Source organism: Sardina pilchardus, chromosome 1, assembly GCF_963854185.1.
Source record: "Sardina pilchardus chromosome 1, fSarPil1.1, whole genome shotgun sequence".
In the NCBI taxonomy this organism is placed as follows: Eukaryota; Metazoa; Chordata; class Actinopteri; order Clupeiformes; family Clupeidae; genus Sardina; species Sardina pilchardus.
Window position 1 is genome coordinate 17,274,703 of NC_084994.1, and position 18,131 is coordinate 17,292,833.

Sequence of the window (18,131 nt, forward strand, 5' to 3'; positions counted from 1 at the left end):
TATACAACACATCTGCCTACCAAATTTGGTTCATTTTCGTGCATGCACATGTCAACCACAACAGACAGCGCGATAGGTGGCGCTATAGACCCCCTGAGCCACACCCTAGGCCAGGGCTCTGTCTCTCAGTATCAAATGCAATTCTACATATGCCTGCCAAATTACAAGAGTTTTGGAGCATGCCAAGTTGGTGAAACGGCCAAACGGGCTAAGACGAAGAGAGAATAATAATAATAAATATAGCCGCAAGCGGCGATGGCGGGCCCGAGCACCAGCGGTGCGGAGACCTGTGACATTTCGGAATCTAACAAAGCAACATGTGCGTGTTGGTGGGCATGTGCATGAGCAACACACATGCCCACCAAATGTGGTCAATTTTCCTGAATGTATGTGTCAACCACAACAGACAACACGCTAGGTGGCGCTATAGAGTCCCTAAGCCACACCCTACGCCAGAGCTCTATCTCTGACTATCGATAGCAATAACACACAAGCCCACCAAATTTGGCTCATTTTCATGAATGTGTGTGTCAACTACAACAGACAATACGCTAGGTGGCGCTATAGAGTCCCTAAGCCACACCCTAGGCCAGAGCTCTATCCCTGACTAGCGGTAGCAATAATGCACATGCCCACCAAATTTGGTTCATTTTCGTGAATGTATGTGTCAACCACAACAGACAATAAGCTAGGTGGGGCTATAGAGTCCCTAAGCCACACCCGAGGCCAGAGCTCTGTCTTTGACTAGCGGTAGCAATAACACAGAAGCCCACCAAATTTGGTTCATTTTCTTGAATGTATGTGTCAACCACAACAGACAACGCGTTGCTAGGTGGCGCTATAGAGTCCTTAAGCCACACCCTAGGCCAGAGCTCTATCTTTCAGTAGCGGCAGCAATAACACACAACCACCAAATTTGGCTCATTTTCGTGAATGTATGCATCAACCACAACACACAATCTGCTAGGTGGCGCTATAGAGTCCCTAAGCCACACCCTAGGACAGAGCTCTGTCTCTGGCTAGCAATAGCAATAACACACAAGCCCACCAAATTTGGTTCATTTTCATGAATGTTTGTGTCAACCAAGACGGACAACTCGCTGCTAGGTGGCGCTATAGAGTCCCGAAGCCACACCTTAGGGTCAAAGCCCTGTCTCTGACTAGCAGTAGCAATTCCACATTTAGCTGCGAAATTACATCCAAATTATTACCTTTTTTCTGCCTATAACACAAACTTCCTGTTTCTTTAATAAGTTGCCATAATTCAAACCTTTGCCATTTCAATATACTTTTGAAATTCAAAAATCTGTTCGCTATTTCTCTTGGGCAACCCCTCAAGATCATTTTGCTGCTGAAATTACATGATTTCGATAAACCGTCTAGGAGAAGTGTTTCAAAATACATGATGTGCAAAAATCATAATCATAATCATAACTCAAATTCTTCTAATATTTACTATAGAGAGTAAATGTAAAAGTTGTTCAGATTATTAGAACACACATGTCCACCAAATTTGGTTCATTTCCGTGAATGTATGTGTCAACCACAACAGACAGCGCGCTAGGTGGCGCTATAGAGTCCCTGAGCCACACCCTAGGCCAGAGCTCTGTCACTGAGTAGCCACAGTAACTCCACATGTAGCTGACAAAATACAAGAGTTTTGGAGCATGCTAAGTTGGTGAAAAAAGGGTGCACAGGGTAAGACGATGAAAGAATAATAATAAATATAGCCGCAAGCGGCGATGGCGGGCCCGAGCACCAGCGGTGCGGAGACCTGTGAGATTTCGGAATCTAACAAAGCAACATGTGCGTGTTGGTGGGCATGTGCATGAGCAACACACATGCCCACCAAATTTGGTCAATTTTCCTGAATGTATGTGTCAGCCACAACAGACAATATGCTAGGTAGCGCTATAGAGTCCCTAAGCCACACCCTAGGCCAGAGCTCTATCTCTGACTATCGATAGCAGTAACACTAGACAGACACAGACAGAGGGGGTACAGACAAATGGATCAATAGAATAGAATATACACTTTTTTGATCCCGTGAGGGAAATTTATTTCTCTGCATGTAACCCAATTTAACCAAATTAGTGAACACACACAGCACACAGTGAACACACAGTGAGGTGAATCACACACTGACCCAGAGCAGTGAGCTGCCTGCCCAACCAGCGGTGCTGGGGGAGCAGTGAGGGGTTAGGTGCCTTGCTCAAGGGCACTTTAGTGGTGGACTGGTTGAGGATTGAACCGGCAACCTTCCAGTTACAAGCCCCAAGCCCTAACCAGTAGGCCACGGCTGCCCAGAGGGAAGGAGGGAGGGAGGAAAGAGGGAGGGTGTGTGTGTGTGTGTGTGTGTGTGTGTGTGTGTGTGTGTGTGTGTGTGTGTGTGTGTGTGTGTGTGTGTGTGTGTGTGTGTGTGTGTGTGTGTGTGTGTGTGTGTGTGTGTGTGTGTGTGTGTGTGTGTGTGTGTGTGTGTGTGCGCGCGCGCGCGTGCGTGCGTGAGAGAGAGAGAGAATGACGGGGGAGGGGTGAGAGAGTGTCTGTGAGTCTGTGTAGAGAAGTAGCAAGGGACGAGAGAGACATGCAGCTGAGAGAGAGAGCACCTACTCCTGCTCAGCTAAATGGATGGAGTATAAGACATATGCAAACACAAATAAACCTAAATACTCACTTACTGTGAACATGGCTAAAGTCAAAATTTCAAAATTGCAGCATAGGTTGATATGTTTATAATTATTCGTCAACTCGCTTCAAAATATTTTAGCTAAAACTGTGTCCACCACAATCATTAATGCACTTTTAAAAAACACAAACAACACCAAATTCAAAACTTTGCATATGACTGTCACTACAAACACACTCATTTGGATGAAATTTGATGGAGTATTAGTTAGTCACTGTTTTCTACCTATAACACCAACTTTCTGTTTCTTTAACAAGACACCTAGATTCAAACCTTCGCCATTTCAATATACTTTTGTATACTTTTTAATATACTATACTCAGAGCAGTGAGCTGCTTGCCCAACCAGCGGCGCTCAGGGAGCAGTCAGGGGTTAGGTGCATTGCTCAAGGGCACTTCAGCTGTGGACTGGTCAGGGATCGAACCGGCAATCCTCCAGCTACAAGCCCCAAGCCCTAACCAGTAGGCCACGGTTGCCCAAAGTGTGTGTGTGTGTGTGTGTGTGTGTGTGTGTGTGTGTGTGTGTGTGTGTGTGTGTGTGTGTGTGTGTGTGTGTGTGTGTGTGTGTGTGTGTGTGTGTGTGTGTGTGTGTGTGTGTGTGTGTGTGTGTGTGTGTGTGTGTGTGTCTGTCTGTCTGTCTCTGTGTCTCTAGAAAGCCGCGATGTGTGTGTGTTAGTTAGGGAGGACCCGAGAAGGGGGGTGACAGAGTGCGTGCGTGTGTCTGTTAGTTGCAACAGAGAGAGAGGCAGAGAAGGACAGAGAGGAGGGGCTGTGTGATTGGGCAAATATGAAATTAAAAATAACTCACTTTCTGTTAACATGGTTAAAATCAAAATTGCAGCATAGCTTGATATGATTATAATCATTCATCAACTCGCTTCAAGATATTTTAGCTAAAACTGTATCCACCACAATCATTAATGCGCTTTTAAAAATCACAAACAACACCAAAATCAAAACTTTGTATATGACTGTCACTACAAACACACTAACTAATACTCCATCAAATTTCATCCAAATTAGTCACTGTTTTCTGCCTATAACACCAACTTTTTGTTTCTTTTATAAGACACCTAGATTCAAACCTTCGCCATTTCAATATACTTTTGAAATTCAAAAATCTGGTCGCAATTCCTCTCGGGCAACCCCTCAAGATCATTTTACTGCTGAAAGGACATGATTTCGATAAACCGTCTAGGAGAAGTGTTTCAAAATACGTGATGTGCAAAAATCATAATCATAATCATAACTCAAATTCCTCTAAGATTTACTATATCATTTAAATGTAAAAGTTGTTCAGATTAGTACAACACATATGCCCACCAAATTAGGTTCATTTTCGTGCATGTATGTGTCAAACACAACAGAAACCGCGCTAGGTGGCGCTATAGAGTCCCTGAGCCACACCCTAGGCCAAAGCTCTGTCTCTGAGTTTCGATTGCAATTCTACAAATGGCTGCCAAATTACAAGAGTTTTAGAGCATGCCAAGTTGGTGAAAAAAAAAAAACAGGTAAGACGGAAAAAGAATAATAATAATAATAATAATAATAATAATAATAATAATAATCTGAGCAGAAACAATAGGGCCTTGCACCTACGGTGCAGCCGCTGCTACAGCGGCCGCACCTCGGTGCTCGGGCCCTAAATATAGCCGCAAGCGGCGATGGCGGGCCCGAGCACCTGTGGTGCGGACCCGTGACATTTGCGGAATCTAACAAAGCAACACGTACTTGTTGGTGGGCATGTGCATGAGCAACACACATGCCCACCAAATTTGGTTAATTTTCATCAATGTATGTGTCAACCACAACAGAAAACAAGCTAGGTGGCGCTATAGAGTCCCAAAGCCACACCCAAGGCCAGAGCTCTGTCTCTGACTAGTGGCAGCAATAACACACAAGCGTACCTAATTGTCGTGTATGTATGTGTCAACAATAATAGACAATGTGCTAGGTGGCGCTATAGAGTCCCTAAGCCTCACCCTAGGCCAGAGCTCTATCCCTGACAAGCAGTAGCAATAGCACACATGCCCACCAAATGTGGTTCATTTTCGTGAATGTGTCAACCATAATAGACAATGTGCTAGGTGGCGCTATAGAGTCCCTAAGCCACACCCTAGGCCAGAGCTCTATCCCTGACTAGCGGTAGCAATAACACACATGCCCACCAAATGTGGTTCATTTTCGTGAATGTATCAACCACAACAGACAAAGCGCTAGGTGGCGCTATAGAGTCCCTAAGCCACACCCTAAGCCAGAGCTCTGTTTCTGACTTGCGACAGTGATAACACACAAGCTCACCAAATTTGATTAATTTTCGTGAATGTATATGTCAACCACAACAGGTAACACACTAGGTGGCGTTATAGAGTCCCTAAGCCACACCCTCGGCCAGAGCTCTGTCTCTGAATAGCTATAGCAAAACATATGCCCACCAAATTTGGTTCATTTTCGTGAATGTACGTGTCAACCACAACAGACAATGCGCTAGGTGGCGCTATGGAGTCCCTAAGCCATACCCGAGGCCAGAGCTCTGTCTTTATCTAGCGGCAGCAATAACACTCAAGCCCACCAAATGTGGTTCATTTTTGTGAATGTTTGTGTCAACCACAACAAACAATGCTCTAGGTGGCGCTATAGAGTCCCTAAGTCAGACCTTTGGCCAGAGCTCTGTCTCTGACTAGCAATAGGAATAACACACAAGCCCATCAAATTTGGTTAATTTTCGTGAATGTACGTGTCAACCACAACAGGCAATGTGCTAGGTGGCGCTATAGAGTCCCTAAGCCACACCTTTGGCCAGAGTTTGTCTCTGACTAGCAATAGGGATAACACACAAGCCCATCAAATCTGGTTAATTTTCGTGAATGTATGTGTCAACCACAACAGGCAATGCGCTAGGTGGCGCTATAGAGTCCCTTAGCCACACCCTAGGCCAGAGCTCTGTCTCTGACTAGAGATAGCAATAACACACAAGCCCATCAAATTTGTATGTGTCAACCACAACAGACAACCCCACAGAGCGTTCTTAAGCCTTCTTTAATCATTGTCTAATATTAAGGAAAGTTTAAGATCTATTAACCAAGGTGTTATCACACACACACGGCAAATAAGTTGCAGGATTGTGGTGCCTTCTCTCATCCTCAAGTTGGGTTATCATCTGTTGACCTTCTTACCACCACCAGAGAGGCATGGGGGATGGGTGAGAGAGTGTGTGGGGGGTCGGAATGCAAATGAGGGGAGGGGGGGGGGGCATGGGGCTAAGATAGAGAGAGAGATAGAAAGAGAGAGAGGGAGGGAGGCAGAGGGGTCAAGGGGGAGGCTGTGTGTGTGCGTAACTCTCTGGAAAGCTTGCGCGTGTGTAATGTGTGTGCGGTTAAATGTGGTTCTGTGTGTGTAACAGGACCAACATGAAGGCGCGGATGAGGAAAGATCGTAACACAGAGCCATCCTCATAAGAAAACCTAAATAACTCACTTTCTGTTAATGTGGTTAAAGTCAAAATTGCAGCATAGGTTAATATGATTATTATTATTCATCAACTCGCTTCAAAATATTTTAGCTAAAACTGTGTCCACCACAATCATTAATGCACTTTTAAAAATCACAAACAACACCAAATTCAAAACTTTGTATATGACTGTCACTGCAAACACACTAACTAATACTCCATTAAATTTCATCCAAATTATTCACTGTTTTCTGCCTATAACACCAACTTTTTGTTCCTTTTATAAGACACCTAGGTTCAAACCTTCGCCATTTCGATATACTTTTGAAATTCAAAAATCTGGTCGCAATTCCTCTCGGGCAACCCCTCAAGATCATTTTAGTGCTTAAATGACATGATTTCGATAAACCGTCTAGGAGAAGTGTTTCAAAATACATGACGTGCAAAAATCATAATCATAATCATATCTCAAATTCTTCTAAGATTCACTATATCGTTTAAATGTAAAAGTTGTTCAGATTAATGAAACACACATGTCTACCAAATTTAGTTCATTTTCATGTATGTATGTGTCAACCACAACAGACAACACGCTAGGTGGCGCTATACTGCTCCTGAGCCACACCCTAGGCCAGAGCTCTGGTTCTGAGTAGCGTTACCAATTCCACACGCAGCTGCCAAATTTCAAGAGTTTTAGAGCATGCCAAGTTGGTGAAAAAAGGAATTCGGTAAGACGGAAAAACTATAATAATAATCTGAGCAAAAACAATAGGGCCTTGCACCTACGGTGCAGCCACTTTCAGTGGCCGCACCTCAGTGCTCGGGCCCTAAATATAGCCGCAAGCGGCGATGGCGGGCCCGAGCACCTGCGGTGCGGAGACCTGTGACATTTCGGAATCTAACAAAGCAACATGAGGCGTGTTGGTGGGCATGTGCATGAGCAACACACATGGCCACCAAATTTGGTCAATTTTCTTGAATGTATGTGTCAACCACAACAGACAACGCGCTAGGTGGCGCTATAGAGTCCCTAAGCCACACCCTAGGCCAGAGCTGTTCTTCACTAGCGGTAGTAATAACACACAAGCTCGTGAAATTTGATTCATTTTTGTGAATGTAAATGTCAACCCAAAACGGGTAACACGCTAAGTGGCGCTATAGAGTCCCTAAGCCACACCCTCAGCCAGAGCTTTGTCTCTGAATAGCGATGGCAATAACACATGTGCCTACCAAATTTGGTTCATTTTCGTGAATGTATGTTTTAACCACAACAGACAACGCACTAGGTGGCGCTATAGAGTCCCTAAGCCACAACCTAGGCCAAAACTCTGTCTCTGACTAGCGATAGCAATAACACATAAGTCCACCAAATTTGGTTCATTTTCGTGAATGTTTGTTTCAACCACAACAGATAATGTGCTACTAGGTGGCGCTATGGAGTCCCTAAGCCACACCCGAGGTCAGAGCTCTGTCTTTATCTAGCGGCAGCACTAACACTCAAGCCCACCAAATGTGGTTCATTTTTGTGAATGTTTGTGTCAACCACAACAAACAATGCTCTAGGTGGCGCTATAGAGTCCCTAAGTCAGACCTTTGGCCAGAGCTCTGTCTCTGACTAGCAATAGGAATAACACACAAGCCCATCAAATTTGGTTAATTTTCGTGAATGTACGTGTCAACCACAACAGGCAATGTGCTAGGTGGCGCTATAGAGTCCCTAAGCCACAACCGAGGCCAGAGCTCTGTTTTTATCTAGCGGCAGCAATAACACACAAGCCCACCAAATTTGGTTCATTTTTGTGAATGTTTGTGTCAACCACAACAAACAATGCTCTAGGTGGCGCTATAGAGTCCCTAAGCCACACCTTGGGCCAGAGTTTGTCTCTGACTAGCAATAGGGATAACACACAAGCCCATCAAATCTGGTTAATTTTCGTGAATGTATGTGTCAACCACAACAGGCAATGCACTAGGTGGCGCTATAGAGTCCCTTAGCCACACCCTAGGCCAGAGCTCTGTCTCTGACTAGAGATAGCAATAACACACAAGCCCACCAAATTTGGTTCATTTTTGTGAATATATGTGTCAACCACAACAGACAACCCGACAGAGCGTTCTTAAGCCTTCTTTAATCATTGTCTAATATTAAGGAAAGTTTAAGATCTATTAACCAAGGTGTTGTCACACACACACATGGCAAATAAGTTGCAGGATTGTGGTGCCTTCTCTCATCCTCAAGAGAGCCAGAGAGGCATGGGGGATGGGTGAGAGAGTGTGTGGGGGTCGGTATGCAAATGAGGGGGGGGGGGGGGCATGGGGCTAAGATAGAAAGAGAGAGAGGGAGGGAGGCAGAGGGGTCAAGGAGGAGGCCGTGTGTGTGCGTAACTCTCTGGAAAGCTTGCGCGTGTGTAATGTGTGTGCGGTTACATGTGGTTCTGTGTGTGTAACAGGACCAACATGAAGGCGCGGATGAGGAAAGATAGTAACACAGAGCCATCTTCATATGAAAACCTAAATAACTCACTTTCTGTTAATGTGGTTAAAGTCAAAATTGCAGCATAGGTTAATATGATTATTATTATTCATCAACTTGCTTCAAAATATTTTAGCGAAAACTGTGTCCACCACAATCATTAATGCGCTTTTAAAAAACACAAACAACACCAAATTCAAAACTTTGTATATGACTGTCACTACAAACACACTAACTAATACTCTATTAAATTTCATCCAAATTAGTCACTGTTTTCTGCCTATAACACCAACTTTTTGTTCCTTTTATAAGACACCTAGGTTCAAACCTTCGCCATTTCGATATAGTTTTGAAATTCAAAAATCTGTTCGCAATTTCTCTTGGGCAACCCCTCAAGATCATTTTACTGCTAAAATGACATGATTTCGACAAACCGTCTAGGAGAAGTGTTTCAAAATACATGATGTGCAAAAATCAGAAAATCTCACATAATTCAAATTCTTTTAATATTTACTATATAGTTCCAATGTAAAAGTTGTTCGGATTAATACAACACACATGCCCACCAAATTTGGTTCATTTTCGTGCATGTATGTGTCAAACACAACAGAAATCGCTCTAGGTGGCGCTATAGAGTCCCTGAGCCACACCCGTGGCCAGAGCTCTGTCTCTGAGTAGCGACGGTAATTCCACATGTAGCTACCAAATTACAAGAGTTTTGGAGCATGCCAAGTTGGTGAAAAAGGGCCGCACGGGCTAAGAGGAAAAGAGAATAATAAGAATAATAATAAGAATAATCTGAGCAAAAACAATAGGGCCTTGCACCTACGGTGCGGCCGCTGCTACAGCGGCCGCACCTCGGTGCTCGGGCCCTAATAATCTGTACAAAAACAATAGGGCCTTGCACCTACGGTGCAGCCGCTGCTACAGCGGCCGCACCTCGGTGCTCGGGCCCTAATAATCTGAGCAAAAACAATAGGGCCTTGCACCTACGGTGCAGCCACTTTCAGTGGCCGCACCTCGGTGCTCGGGCCCTAATAATAATAATCTGAGCAAAAACAATAGGGCCTTGCACCTACGGTGCAGCCGCTGCTACAGCGGCCGCACCTCGGTGCTCGGGCCCTAAAAAACAATTTTCAAAGGTTAAAGGTCAAAGGTATAAAAATACACTATAAATATATATCGAGCTAAGACTTTTGAAGTTTAAACCTTGAAAACAATGGTGTTGGCTCCATATAAGTAAAAAGAACATTTAAAAATGTTATGTAGTTTTACTACAAATTGGAAAAAAGTCAGACTAATGGGTCACTTAGTGCGTGTCTCTTTCAAATGCAAATTACTGTAAGTTGAATGGGCTTTTTGGATGGGCCTGCTGCAGGTGAGAGGACTGAAATCCTAGGGTTTTCTTTTATTGTTTTTACAAAGTGCCATTGATACATTCTCTTTTAACTAGTTGATGAAAGGTTTATGGTGTCACTTATATGTTTCTAGGACAAAAAAATAGCAAAGATTGACATGTGTGTTTGGAACAGTTTTTCAAATCCCCAGGGAGGGATTTAGACTCCAGAGGGTTAATCAATCTAGTTCTGGGAAGTCAGGAAAAATAAACGTTTTGGATATTGCCGAAATGAGATCGTTTTGCATGGTTTTAGACATGCCTGTAAATAGTGACGAATTGTTGTCTGAATCAGCCCCCTCGTCATGCCCCCTGAAAGACAGTTCTTGCATGCCCAGATAGGCAGTAGCATTAATCACACGCTTCACAGTCTCCCTGTTCTGGCGCACCTTTGCATTATGCTGTGCAGTCTGCAACCGCACACCTTCGTCCATAACCTGATCAATTGGCATTGTGCCCAGCAATGACAATCGGATTACAGCTTCAATGTGCTCATCACACAAATCGTGGCGTTTTGTTGCCCTATCCAAATTTCCAAATTGGCGTTTTGTTGCCCTATCCTGGCTATCCAAATATCCAAATTGTCAGTAAATCCCTGAACTGTCCACGTTCGTGACTTCCCCATTAGCAGGCAAGGCCAGCAGTATAGCCGACTGTTTTCTGTGCTACCAGTTAGCCACGAGTATTTGTCATACCATGTAGCATTCACTACACTAGATTTAGCATTACCATCTTTTTTTGGAATATGGATTTTTGGAACTGGTCTTCCTGCTGCTTTGATCCTAACCTTTGCACTGTAATTGAATGTGTAAAATGTTTGTTCAGTAAAAACATGGACAGCGTCCTCTGATGCCATTGTAGTCTTTATTTCACGAGCAATTAGCAATGTAAAACAAGCCTCCCGTTCAACACATTATTCTTCTCGTTGTGGACGCAGATCACGGTCTTGCACGGTGTAATCCAGAGGAGCTAGCTGCTTATTGGTTCACCGTTGGCGCTAAATTCCAGAGCCTCTGGCTAGACCCGCCCACTCCAACGGAGGAGCTTCCTCCCTTGCCCATTGAAAACGACGGGGTTCACGAGCCGCGGGGGTCTGAGAAGTTTATAATGGACTTCAATGAGGGGTCTGAGGAGGAAGCTCCTCCGTACAGTAATTTTGAATTGCGATAGGGGGTGCTGTTGGCATTTTGACCTAGGAGAACGATTTTAGCTCATTCAACGTGTCCAAATAGTAATATTAAGAATAATTTATCAGATAAATTAAAAAAATAAAAATAAAAAAAAATCCCTGAAGTTTTAGGGAGGTTGTTCCTCCCTTTCCTCAATGGAGGAGCCTCCTCTGGTAATAACATATCACACAGTAGATATGGATCAGTTATGCCACACATACCCACAGAGAATGCAGAACCTACTTTTTCAACTTTTTATCTCTTGTTTTGTAAACTAGTTATCAGCCAACTATCAGTGTGATTGTTGTATCGTAGTATGGTCTCTCCATATACAAGTACAGTATAGGGATGTTGAGAAATTCTCAAACTTTCAACTAAGCATGATATAACTTTAAAACCATACATATAGCTCATTTCCAAAGACAACACACGAGTCACTCATCATTTGCTACACAAATTCAAAGCTGTTTACATAACCCTTATCTACTCTGTTAGACATACCATTTACTTTAATATTGCCAAATAGGTGACAGTTTATATTGTAGATCAGACAATACAGTACTTAGGACCATTAACAATGAACACTATATTTAATCCCATCCATTTCTAAACCAATAGAATAATATGGTATACTCAAAGCAATTTGCAAAATAATATTTCAATAAACAAAATACATATAGAAAAGCTGTTGACAAACATGAAGACAAACCCAGAATATTAGCTTACCTTACTCATCGGTGTCTCAAAGTTACTGATTCAAATTCTGTGTTGTTCATTTTATCTCTTCAGTAAGTTTCGATTCTTTCCTTACTGGTCGAGGAAATGGGGAACTACAAACAAGATCTGTGGGATTCCTGCTGACACTCTGTGGGTGTGAGAGAGGCCGTATCCTTCATGTACAATTACAATTTCCCGATACAATTTTAAAAAACTATCATCAGACAAATTCCAAATCCAGTTAGGGTACATGTCATATTGTATTCAGATTTGCATTCTTGTTTCAAATTGTCTATCTCCTGTTGTCAATTTCCCATCAGAAGACTGCAGTGGGCGGTTGGTGATTACATCTTAATCAATGAATTAAGATGGCAGAGAGCAGATCCAGCCCGTGTCCTATAGGCCAGAGTGAGAGATTCTGGCCACTAGAGAGAGCCAGCGGAGAGCAGTGTAACTAGGAGAGGAGTTACACGTGTTCTCTTTGACTGATTGAAGACTAGGCATGCCACATTATTCTGAATCAGTTGTAACGATTTTACTACATACAGTATGCAGGTAGGCTAGCTAACAGTGAATTACAATAGTTTCGCTTGGCGATGACCATGGCCTGTGCAAGATGTTGGTGTTGTCAATTTAACAACATGTCACATACAGTAAGGATCACTTTCATTTCTTAGAAGTCTGTCGTCAGTCCATGTCATCTTTCACTTCCTCTGTTCTCAGAAATAATCAGGCAGGACCAGGCAGAATATGATATACTGGTTTTGTACATTTTCAGGGTCTTTTAAAAACTTTTTTTTAAAAAGAATTTTTGTAAAACAAATGTTGGGCTTTTCATGCCCTTACTGTGACTGGACAGTGTAGAGAGAGAGTTACAATCTACTAACTGGAGAGAGAGATGGGATGGGATGAGGAAATGACCTGAGCTGGACCCGGGCCCTATGGGCAAGTGGACCCAGATATGGTCAGATGCACCACAGCACCCCCGTACACGCTCATTTTTTTTAAACGACCTGATTTGGGTCCAAATATTTCAGATCACTGATTATTTGCAGGGGAGAGAGATTATGTGCAGAGATATCACACAACACATCAGTACTTTCTCCACAGGCAAGGACAATATCTGTGCTCAGGTCTGTGTCTCCAACTTACTGATTCACAATCTCTGTGCTTTTGATTATATCTCTTTAATAAGTTTTGATTCCTACCTTTCTGGTCGAGGAAATGAGAGACTACAAACAAGATTTGTGGGATTCCTGACAGCTGACACTCAAAGGTATGTAGGCTTCTGATGATGTAAGAGAGGCCATAGGCTTTGTAATAGCTCTCTTCATTTCAAAATCAGATTGCAATTGTTGACCTACAAAAACTTGAAAATGCAGAGCATTCAAAAAGTGACTGATAAAAGTGTTACATAGTACAGTTGAGTAATTAGACATACCTTCAATTCATTTATCTCTGTAAATGTACTGTAGCAGCAAACAATTTGTTTTGTTTTGTCAAACCGTGTCAATGATGATTTTGTTATTTATATATATATTTTTAAAGAATATCCAGAGAGTGTTGCTGTTCACTGGGTGCTTGTATCACCTTCACTGAGTGTCTTTTAAATACTACTTTTTAAAAACGTTCTCTTGTATTCATTACAATTCTGATTGTTAAGGTGCAATGGTGGCAGAAGACATTGAACTCTATCAGCTCTACACAGAGTTTAGCTCAGTTATTATTACTGATGACCAGTAGGGGGCAGAAGGGGGACAGTGTGGAAATTAAAAGAGTGAAGAAATCAAAGACACCCTCAGGAATGGAAATAAGACATGAGGAATTGGTGGTGTTCAAAATAATCACAGCCACATTTATTCACTTAATGTAAGGAACACACACAAACATATTGCATGTAACCACTGATATACAAAGAGTTCTTTACAGATCAGTGCATGTAACACATGTACATATTGCATGTAAGGAAGAACAAGTGAACAAAATGTGGGATAATAAAGGGATTATCATGTAACTGAATCACAGCCAGACATGATTGGTGCCATGACTTTTACTAGCACTGTAACCCTGACTTTGTAACCAGTGACCAACATATCGGTACAAATAAGTCATTAATATATTAGATGATTTTCAAAAAAAGTCAGTTACTTAACTGACACATACATTTGATTGTAAAACACAATAATATATATATTTTTAAAGTTTTGCATTCTTTTTTTCGCTTTATTCCAATAGGATAGCGAAGAAACTGACAGGAAGCGAGTGGGAGAGAGTAATGGGGTGGTATCAGGAAATGACCCGGGCCGGACTCAATCACGGGTCCCTTAGGCACTCGGACCCACCTGTGATGCGTATCGATAACCAAATACTAAACCGATACCGGTCCATGCCTCGTTGATACCAAGATACTGTTAAGGCTGGTGCCCACCGGACACAGTGTTCAGCGGTGTGGGCTTGACACACAGGATTTTTGAACAGCGAACTATCCCTGTGCGGCTGCCACGCGGCAGACGTTTCTAGTGGGCTTTGCTCCGTTAAAAAAATATGGAGTTCTATTTTTTTTCTTGTTGTGTCGCGCCGTGTTTGTGTCCGGTGGACGCCGGTCTTTAAGCTCCCAGACACATGATACTATTGGTATTTATTAGTGACACTATGGTATGCGCTATCAGGATGTTTATGGTGAGGGATCATCCGCCCTCGTGTCCACAAAGTCAGTAGGTCTGGAGTTGAGTTATTGACCTGTTTATCCTATACTTTATTCTTTAATTTAAATTCTTTTCTATGGTGTAAAGTATCGCTAAGAATATTGATAAGAACAGGTATCGTTAAGCAGTATCGATTTTTGTATCAGTATCGATAAAATCCTAACGATACTCATCCCTAGTAAGGAGGGCTCAGTAATCCAACAGCACTGAGTAAAGGCCCCATCACATTGCACGCAACATGCGCTGCGCTCACCGCTAGGTTGCTCTTGGTTGAGATAATGTGCTAACGATTTTTGTTGTGGTCGCTGGGCTCCGCTCAAAAGACCATTGACTTACAGCGCGTCGCGGTCAAAGTTCAGCATATATTAACTTTTGCGCAAGAGCGGTAAAGCTGAGCACAGCGGCAGTCCAGCTCTTGTGTGCTCAAACCATTGAAAGTAATGGGTTTTATAGCGCGTGCCGTGTGCAATGTGATGGGGCCTTAAAAATCCTAACGATACCCATCCCAACAGGTACAGTAGTTCACCAGCAGCACTGAGTAAGGAGCGGTCAGTAATTCAACAGGTACAGTAGTTCACCAACAGCACTGAGTAAGGAGCGGTCAGTAGTTCAACAGGCAGCTCAACAGCAGCACTGAGAGCAGAACTGAGAGTCCAGTGGAGGAGCTGCTGACCGCCTGACCGCTGTTGCACTGAGCCCTCACCTCCTCCAACCTTCTCTCTCTCTCTCCCAACAACCTCTCCAGCGCCTCTCTCTTCTCCTTCTCCTCCTGACGTATTTCCTGCTCTAACTCTACTCTCTTCTGCTCCTCCTGTTGACGTAGTTCCTGCTCTAACTCCACTCTCTTCTGTTCCTCTTCTGCCCTGATCTCTCGTTCTTTTCCCACTCTCTTCTGTTCTTCCTCTGCCCTGATCTCTCTTTCTCTCTCCACTCTCTTCTGTTCCTCCTCTTCTTGTCTCTGTTTGGTTCGCTCCATGGATGTTTTCTGGGACACTGCCAGGGTGTCAGAATCTGTGGAAAAGGAAAAGGAAGGGGATAATATTGCTGATGGAATGGAAGAAACAATGCTGGCAATGAATCGCCATATTTCCCATTTCAATAAAAAAACATGTGCACACACACACACACACACACACACACACACACACACACACACACACACACACACACACACATACAGCGGGAGAAAGAATAAAATAATGTCTATCTCTAGCTCAAACTATGGTATGCGTTTATTTACTTCTTTCCTAATTAATTAAACAAAAGAAAATATTCTAAATCCCAGAGCTGTCTATTGTCTGGGTGTCATTGTGATATGCATCCTACCCTACAACCTATAGCATAGCACAGTGCATTGCATCCATCATACCTTAACGTCATAACTTAACAGTACTTGACAACAACAGCAACAGCAACAACAACAACAACAACGATGCCTTTGTGAGGTGTTGTCAGTATTGTGTTGAATAACAGAAATCTCAACTGGTGTGGCATCCCAGACCCACCTTCCTTTATATTCATAATGGACGATAAGACATGTCAATACCAGACACAGCAACACATCAAAATAACACACACACACACAAAGTGTGGATGAGACAGCCTGTAGAATACTGTACTGTATGTGCCTGTTAGTGGGCATAAGACACTGAGATACAGCAAAACCCAAATGGTCACAAATAGAGAGAGGCTGACCTCTGAACCAGGCACAAACAAACAAACAAACAAACAAACTAAACATAAATAAATACATAAATAGAGAGAGACTGACCTCTGAGCCAGATCACTGCGACAATGAGGACGGTGACCAGCAGCAGCACCGTGAGGGCGATGAACACAACAGCGATCACTTTCCACGTGCACCATTGGTTAGGACCTCGGAGAGAAACACGTACAGGGAATGATTATGACCTCACTTTACTTACAGCTGGCAGGGGGAAACTACCAACAACAACAACAACAAACACAAAAAGAAAATATGAAAAAAACTAAACATTATTACTTTTTAAGTAGCGTTCAGACCAAAGATTCCCAACGAGATGAGGCGAGCCGCGACGTTCTAAAACCTTAAATTAAACATGTTGAATGCTCTGCGACGACTATGTGAAACTTTTAATTCACGTCTCATCGTGTCGGGAATCTTTGTTGTGAGTTGGGCTTTAGAGGAACACAACATGCAATAAATAAATAAATAAATAAAACATTGACCTTTATATTTACCTGGGTCTGACTTGTCACCATTATCCAGAGCGTACTCTGCCCCATCATTATCAGCTTTCTGGATGTTAGAGTAACGGTCGTCACTGTATCGGCCTCCAGCCTTGAGCGCCTGGTTGTTTGGGCTACCGAGGAACATAACAGGCGAAGGGAGGGAAAGGACAATGTCCATGAAACATGAGACTGAGAACATCATAAAACATGGCGTCTCTGCGTGATGAAGCACGCCTCATTTTCTCTCATTCACACACATGCTCTACCTAAGTTCCATCTGTCACAGACAGTCAAGAAACTAAGGACTTGTTTGTTTATTTTTCATTTAGTACCTTAACTTAAGTCACATTGTCTGCTGTGCAGAAACTCAACAAAATGTTGTGCCATATCAACGGAACATTTCAGTGCTCACCAACACTCTAAAACTTAAAAATACACACAATAAAAGAGTTGTGTAAACATAGAACAAGACACATTTTTTGCCTATTATAACATGGTTAACCTATTTTACTTTAAAACTCAACCATACCATTCAATTATCTCAAAAACAATATTTCTATTGACTATGGAGGGGACAGAGGTGTCCCCATATACAGCAAACTCCACAATATAAATCTGCCAATAGTAAAATAATATGATAGAGAACACTTACACAACTTGCTTAGCATCGTTCAGTGAGTCTTTTTCATAGAGCGTGTCACAGTTCTTCTTGTACTCCATTTTAGAAATCGGCACCTACAGCCAACAGGAAAATAACATGTGGCCTGAACAATGTGCGGACAAGACAACAGCAGCAACAAGTAACACGATTAAGAACCAAATAGTTGAGACATGACTACTGGTTCAGCACAATACATACACTGAGAAAGATACAGGCAGCAGAGGAAGAGAAAATGAGAGAGAGAGAGAGAGAGAGAGAGAGAGAGAGAGAGAGAGAGAGAGAGAGAGAGAGAGAGAGAGAGAGAGAGAGAGAGAGAAAGAGATATTACAAATGATGATTGCATAGACAGGCATTTTGTAACTTTCCTCAACAATATACGAGACAACAGTCAGTACATTAAGAAACTCTTACAGGTACTTTTGTTTCTAATACAGACTAAACTTGAATTCTGGTCAGTGGTCGAAGACAGGACACAGCACTTCCCAGAGTGGTCAGAGGCTCGGGCAGGACTGCTGTCTTTTAGTGTTCTACTGTTGCTGTGGTAAGGATCACTTTCATTTCCTCAGAAGTGGGCTGAAGGACAGAGGGCATGTCAGCATAACATTCACTTTCCCTTCCTCCGTTATCAGACATGACCAGACAGATGAAAGAAAACTGGTTTTG

At 42.8% G+C, this 18,131-nt stretch overlaps 1 protein-coding gene across 2 annotated transcripts; it reads right to left on the reverse strand.

The window, feature by feature from the left end:
- Positions 1-13,720: 13,720 nt before the first annotated feature.
- Positions 13,721-18,023, reverse strand: LOC134083291 (uncharacterized). Of its 2 annotated transcripts, XM_062539552.1 has the most exons (5): positions 17,880-18,023; positions 17,460-17,542; positions 16,817-16,938; positions 16,368-16,472; positions 13,721-15,607 (listed from the first exon to the last, which is right to left on the reverse strand). In XM_062539552.1, the coding sequence occupies exons 2-5, from the start codon at positions 17,525-17,527 to the stop codon at positions 15,198-15,200; spliced, it is 705 nt and encodes a 234-aa protein (XP_062395536.1). In that variant the 5' UTR covers positions 17,528-17,542; positions 17,880-18,023; the 3' UTR covers positions 13,721-15,197. The 2 variants fall into 2 exon arrangements, with proteins under 2 accessions (XP_062395536.1, XP_062395545.1); XM_062539561.1 differs by lacking the exon at positions 17,880-18,023 and having other exon boundaries at positions 17,460-17,659.
- Positions 18,024-18,131: the final 108 nt, after the last annotated feature.